Source organism: Prunus persica, chromosome G4 (assembly GCF_000346465.2).
Source record: "Prunus persica cultivar Lovell chromosome G4, Prunus_persica_NCBIv2, whole genome shotgun sequence".
Taxonomy (NCBI): domain Eukaryota; kingdom Viridiplantae; phylum Streptophyta; class Magnoliopsida; order Rosales; family Rosaceae; genus Prunus; species Prunus persica.
This window is the reverse complement of record NC_034012.1, coordinates 5293251-5300233: the sequence shown is the minus strand read 5'-3', so window position 1 is coordinate 5300233 and position 6983 is coordinate 5293251. Positions and strand designations below refer to the sequence as shown.

Below are 6983 nucleotides of genomic sequence, written 5' to 3'. Positions count from 1 at the left end.
CAATGTTGGATGTGTACTTGGTGGAACAAGATTGCCTATTAAAAATATTGCTCACTCTCGTTTCTCTCACCTTAATTCTTCTTTTCATCTTAATGATGTTCTCCACTGTCCCGTTGCCTCTCTTCCTATCTTATATGTTCATAAATTTTCTATTGACAACCATTGTTTCTTCATTTTTTTTCCTCATTGTTATTTTATCCAGGATTTGGCAACGGGGAAGACACTTTTCTCGAGCAAGAATAGCAATGGCCTATATCCTTTTTCATTTACACCGAATGAGTCTTTTCAAGTTTTGCCTAATCGTGTTGCTTTATTAGGTGTCTGTGTTGACTGCTCCTTGTGGCATTCTCGCCTTGGTCATCCTGCTTCGTCTACTTTGCAATTGTTGTTATCTCATAATAAACTACCATTTTTTGGCTCTCGGTCTAGTTCTTTTTGTCAATCATGTATGTTGGGTACATGTGTTAAATTACCTTTTAGTCCTTTTTCTGTCTCTTCTTCTCTGCTGGAACTTATTCATTCTGATGTATGGAGTTCTTCAGATAAATCTATTTCTGGTTTTAATTATTATGTTTTATTTGTTGATGATTTTTCTCATTATTCTTGGATTTTTCCAATGAAATTGAAATTAGAAGTTAGAAGTTTTCTCTCACTTCATTAAATTTAAGGCTTCAGTTGAAAATCTGTATTCCACTACAATTAAGGCATTTCAATCAGATGGGGGTGGGGAATACACTAGTCATCAATTTTATGGACTTTTTATCTCATCATGGCATTCATTATCGTCTTTCTTGTCCATAACATCCTAAGCAAAATGGTTTAGCCGAACGTAAGCATCGTCACATTGTTGACACCGGGCTCACTCTTTTAGCCCATGCCCCTATGCCTCTTTCCTATTGGGCCGAGGCTATGCACGCCTCTGTTTATTTAATTAACCGTCTTCCTTCTAAGTTGCTTCAGCACAAATCACCCTATAAATTATTGTTTCACAAAGAACCTGATTATTCGTATTTAAAAACTTTTGGGTGCGCATGTTTTCCTTGTTTTCCTTATTCTTTGAACCATCAGGGTTATTGATGCTTGGATCTTGTTTCTAATTGTGGTTTTTTATTTATTTATTGCGTCATGTGTTATTTAAAGAATTTTCTTTCCAGTTTAACAAGGCTCATGCTGCTCTTGCTCCAGACCATTCTCCGTCGTCAGCCAGGCCTATCATCCTCTCTGGCCCAAGTTTGTCTTCCTACAACCCACGCTTTCCAGTGTTGCAGCCTCTACCTAGTCCCCTTCTCCAGCACCTGACCCTCCCGCCTCCACAGAAACTTGTGCTTCCAGCCACGTCCCGTCCATCTCTGCCATCACCTATGCAGCACCTGCTCCTACCCCACTTCCCCCACCATGCCCTCTGATCCCTCATGTCCTTCTCACATGCTGGTTAGTCCCCATGTGCCTTCAGCTTCTCAATTCTCTCAAACCTACACTGAGAACCCCAACCACAAAATTTTCTTCTTGCCTCCTGCTCCTATTTCATCTAGTACATCTTCTCCTTCTATTTCTGATACGTTTCTGGTAAGTGACTCCCATGCTTATTTGATGGTTACTCGTGCTCAAACCGGTATCTGTAAACCCAATCCTAAATATGCTAATCATGCGTTGGTTTTATCTTCTACTGATGGTACTTTTGAGCCTACCTCTTTTTCACATGCTAATAAGCATCATGAATGGCGTCTTGCTATGGTAGATGAGTTTAATGCTCTTCTTCGTGCAGGAACTTAGAATTTGGTCCCTCATACTCCCACTGTGAATGTGCTGCCGAACAAGTGGGTTTTTCGTATCAAGAGGAATTCCGATGGCTCTATTCAGCGTTAAAAGGCTTGCTTAGCGGCCAATGGTTTTCATTACAGGTGATGCATTACAGGTGATGCATAGAACATGTCTTCCAGGGGAGCCATAAATCTGAATGGCATGTAACTTATTGTTCTCTCTAGAAGAGTGTTAATTTTCACTAGTATCAATACTTCAGCTCCAAGTTAAAATCTGCTCCTATAAGAATGGATAATTTGGAAATCTCTACTGTGATGAATCGCTTATTGCTGTCAAAGCTGGCCCTGATATCTGAGTGTCCCCGCTTCAAGTTTGCTCCCTTAGTAATGTTCAATGCATACCCTTCCAATCCATCAACCTTTTCCAATCCAATGATGGTAACTTTATCAATGATCCATTTTTGGCTTAAAGCAAATCCTCCATTGACAACCGTTGATCTTACAGATACACTTCCATTTTTTTTTCCACCGTAAAATCTCACTAAACTCCACTTGCCTCCCTCTCCTCCCATTTCCACTTCCTCTCCATCATCCAAGAAAACTTCTCCGGTGCTCTGTCCACTGCTGCTAACAACCAAAAGTTCGAACGCAGTCTTTCGGGCTGCTTCTGTTGTCAAGGCCTTTCCTTGTAAGGCCAAAATGTTTCCTTCGCAGACATGTACGTTGATATGATCAGGTGGTGCTTCCAGTGTAACGTGCTCTCCCGATTTTACGCTTACTGAGTTTGAGTAGTTGAAGAGATTAAACCAGTTTCCTGCAGGAAAATATGCATCAACTGAACTTACTCCTGGCTTCAACACAGGTGACACCATTACACCTCTGCCAATCAGAAACTGAGTGTTGATCTCATAAGTTCTGATATCTTGAGGAAATGAGAAGAAAAGGGGTCTTGCAATGGGGGTGCCCTTTTTATGTGCCTCATACATTGATGTGTAAAACAAGGGGAGCAACCGATAGCGCAGGCCAAGCACCTTCCTTGCAGTTGCAGCCACCGAGTCCCAAAGATAGAGCTCTTGACGGATTGTAAACTTCTCTGAGTGATCTCTTGCAAAAGGGTAAAAGGCCCCTAGCTACATAGAGACATAGCATAGTTAAGTTAGTTGCACATGTTCTGATGATTATAATTGACAGCATAGCAAAGTTCTAGGTGAAACAAGATGTATAATGTGGTCTAGTTTTTGTGGAAGTGTTCAATTTGAAGGCTCATAAGTTACCTGAATCCACCGCCTGCAGAGCTCTTCAGTAGTATTTCCAGAGAATCCACATATATCAGCTCCAACCATCGGAACTCCGAAGAGGCCAAAATTCAGAATTGCTGGAATTGTGTATGCCAGATCACTCCATTTTGCAGCATTGTCTCCAGTCCAGTGTGCTGTGTACGTACCAGAGCTTACAAAAGTTGATCTAGAAAGTATAAATGGTCTTTTACCAGTCACATTGACTAAGGCCTTGTTTGTTGCTTTGGTTTCCAAGAGTCCATATAAGTTATGAGCATCATATTCTGTGATGTTACCAAAGTGTAGCGCTGATGCCGGAACAGTACTGTTATTGATGGGACGCAGGACCCCGGCATTGTTAATCTTGTAAGGAGGGTCATCAAGTGTAGAAGATGGAGTGGCAGGCGACGTGATGAAATTGGATAGCTCATTCATATCAAGCCAAAGACCATCGAAAGGCAGAGCATCTTGAAATATTTTTATCTCATTAGCCCAAATTTTTTCACTTTGTGGATGTGCAAAGTCAGGGAAATAGACAGGGCCAGGCCAAACACTTCCCAGGTAAGGAATTCCGTCACGTTTTATAAATATATCTGCTTTCAGCCCTCTGTTGTAGGTTCCATAGCTCTCATTCACACTGATACCTGTGAGAGTCATTGTACTATCATTTTCTGCCTCATCAGACAAACTGCATGTAACATCAATTTTGCTGCAGAGAGAACATACCAGGGTCCAAGATGAGCACATATTTCTGATCATTTTGGTGAAGGGTGTTGACAAATTTCTTCATCTTATCCAATGGGAAGTTGATGGGATCAAGAGTAAAATCCTTGTATGCATCCATGTAATCAATGTCTGTCCACATAACTTCAAGAGGGATAGCGGCTTTTTCATAGCCAGCAACCACACCCTCAAGATCGGAAACATTCTTGTAACCCCATCGACACTGGTGGAATCCTTCAACAGAGAATAAGTGAACAAAGTCAATGATTCCAAAATAAGATGAAAATTGCAAGCTATGCTAGTAGGAAGGACATTTTTGGACCATGCTAATATCAAACAAGGACATTTATGCACATTTCAATCGAAGAACAAAACTCTTTGTACCATTTCAACTGGTCATGTGACATAGCGCCTGTCTACTAATAAGTGCTATTTCAACTGGTCATGTGACATAGCGCCTGTCTACTAGTAAGTGCCGATACAAAAACATGATTAGTTGAGATCGTACAAATGACATATACTCTTCAGTCATAATAATTGATGTCACATGTGAAATGCGATTCGAGAAATGTGATAATATATAGTACCTACCTAAGAAAAATGGAATTTGAGTGCAAACAAACTTACCAAAAGACCAATAGGGCATAGGGGTAGGGCGACCAATGAGCTCTGTATACTGCTCCACCACCAACTCCGGTGTTGGCCCAGAAAAGAAATACAAATCCACAATTCCACCAATGGCCTTATAAGTAATTCTATCACCGCCGTATGTTATGTCCATGCCATTGCTATTCAGCAGCAACACTCCATGAGATGTTCCGGCGCCGTTGGCCTTGCCATCTGGAGAAGCTGACCTGACGTCCAGGTAGAAGGGGTGGGACCCGTAGAGGTTGATGTCAGCATTGGCGCTGGCAGTGTCAGCGTTCCAGAGTGTCAAGGTCTGGTTGGGGGTGAGCTTGAAGGAGGACTTGGTGTGTGTTGATTATTGCCTCAAACCAATAGTCAACAATATCGGCAAATTGACAAGTTGCAATGTGAATGCATTAATTGGCTTTTACAATAGTCAAAAGTGATGGCTATTGACAAGTTGCAAGTTGCAATGTGAATGCATTAATTGGCTTTTACAATAGTCAAAAGTGATGGCTATTGACAAGTTGCAATGAGAATGCATTAATTAGCTTTCACAAATGGTGGTAGGCTATTGTTGACTTGCCTAACCTTTGGCTTCTTTGAGAAGCCACTTCCTTTGGCTATAAATTGGAAGCAAATGGTTTCATTTGTAGAACCCAACCAAGTGTTGAGTAGAAGAGGAAAATAGCAAGAAAGGCATTTTGCCAAAGAGAGAAACAAATTCTCTCTAGTTGTTCTTTGCTTTGTATCATTGTTTTCTCTTCCTTTGTGAGTGAAGGAGGTTGGGTGTATTTGGGTCTTTGGGAAATTGAGTGGTAAACACTATTGTATATCCCCATTGATTATAGTGGATTACTCCGTCGTCTCCAAACTGGATGTAGGCAATTGCCGAACCAGTATAAATCTTGGTGTTCTTCTTGTTGTAATTTTCTGTTCAATTATTCAAATTTTTTTTCCTCCTGCCAGTAGTTGTTTATTTTTCACCCACTTGTTGTGCGGAAGCGTCAACCAACTGTGAGTGAAAAATAAACAACTACTGGCAGGAGAAAAAAAAAATTGAACAGAAAATTACAACAAGAAGAACACCAAGATTTATACTGGTTCGGCAATTTCCTACATCCAGTTTGGAGACGACGGAGTATTCCACTATAATCAATGGGGATATACAATAGTGTTTACCACTCAATTTCCCAAAGACCCAAATACACCCAACCTCCTTCACTCACAAAGGAAGAGAAAACAATGATACAAAGCAAAGAACAACTAGAGAGAATTTGTTTCTCTCTTTGGCAAAATGCCTTTCTTGCTATTTTTCTCTTCTACTCAACACTTGGTTGGGTTCTACAAATGAAACCATTTGCTTCCAATTTATAGCCAAAGAAAGTGGCTTCTCAAAGAAGCCAAAGGTTAGGCAAGTCAACAATAGCCTACCACTATTTGTGAAAGCTAATTAATGCATTCCCATTGCAACTTGTCAATAGTCATCACTTTTGACTATTGTAAAAGCCAATTAATGCATTCACATTGCAACTTGTCAATTTGCCGATATTGTTGACTATTGGTTTGAGGCAATAATCAACAGTGTGCTCGCCGAGGCCAAAAAGGGAGGACCTGGCTTCGGGGAGGGAGGAGGAGAGCTGGATGTATTGGTCCTTGAAGACCAAGAAGGTGTCGGGGTTTGATGGGTTTGGGGAGGCGTCGAAAATGACGTCGTTGGAGGATTGGCGGGTGACCGTGAAGCCGAATGGGGTGGTGTTGTGGAGAGTGAAGACAAGGTCGTTGGAGATCACGAGGTGTTTGTTGTGGGTTTGACATTGTTGTGGATGCTGTGAAGTTGTTTGGCGGGGAATTATTTGTTGTGGGATTTCCCATCTTTGGTGCTTTGAGTCTGTTATTCGAATTCTTAGCCGATCTTTGGTTTCACAGCTGCATGCATGATTAGCAGCACAAGGGGGCCAATTAGATTTCTAGCATAAATTTGTGAAAAACTTGTCTCCATTTAATATTGTGGAGTGAAATGCTAATTGGGTTTTTGGTCAATAAGGGTCTTAGCTATATATTCTATATTATGGACGGTTGGGATGTTATGCAATACCCTAATGAGAATTTAAAAAAAATGAAAACGAGAGATTATAAACTAATCTAAGATTAATAAATTGGGAATGGTTAATTACGAAATACCTGGCGTGAAGGTTGAGATTTGGGATGTCAGGTCCGTAGAGGGAGGATTTCTTGATGAGGCCAAGATTAGCAGTCAATGAGTTCCCAGAAGATTCATAGTTGACTGACTGAATTTTGTATCCAAACCCAGCAACTGCAGCTTCTTTTGTTCCCTTGGTATTTGATGATGAAACTAAACCACAGTGAAAGACAGCAGACAAGAAGAAGAAGAAGAAGAAGAAGAAGAGTGGAAGATGATATATTGGTTTTGGTTTGTTTGGTCTGCTTCTTTTCATCTTCATTTTCTCTGTTCCTGTGCTTGGGTTTTCCTCCTTTCTGTGAGGCCTGAGAGGACTTTTGTAATGCACTTTCCAATCTTGTATTGTAATTCGTATCTGTTTGTGAATATATGCCCCCCCCCCCCCCCCCCCCA

General features: G+C 41.0%; 1 protein-coding gene across 1 annotated transcript; it reads right to left on the bottom strand.

Moving 5' to 3' along the window:
* Positions 1832-6962, bottom strand: LOC18778713 (alpha-glucosidase). The gene is made up of 6 exons (XM_020561928.1): positions 6572-6962; positions 5971-6316; positions 4388-4727; positions 3764-3994; positions 3035-3681; positions 1832-2890 (listed from the first exon to the last, which is right to left on the bottom strand). Exons 1-6 carry the CDS (start codon positions 6850-6852, stop codon positions 2009-2011), a joined length of 2727 nt encoding a protein of 908 aa, XP_020417517.1. The 5' UTR covers positions 6853-6962; the 3' UTR covers positions 1832-2008.

Bases quoted from the DNA above. Each gene is read 5' to 3' on its own strand.
- LOC18778713 (XM_020561928.1), bottom strand. From the start codon at position 6,852: ATGAAGATGAAAAGAAGCAGACCAAACAAACCAAAACCAATATATCAT. The intron at 3,995-4,387 runs GTAAGTTTGTTT...TCTCTGTTGAAG, and splicing joins TATGCCCTATTGGTCTTTTG to GATTCCACCAGTGTCGATGG. The intron at 3,682-3,763 runs GTATGTTCTCTC...TGACTCTCACAG, and splicing joins TGTGCTCATCTTGGACCCTG to GTATCAGTGTGAATGAGAGC.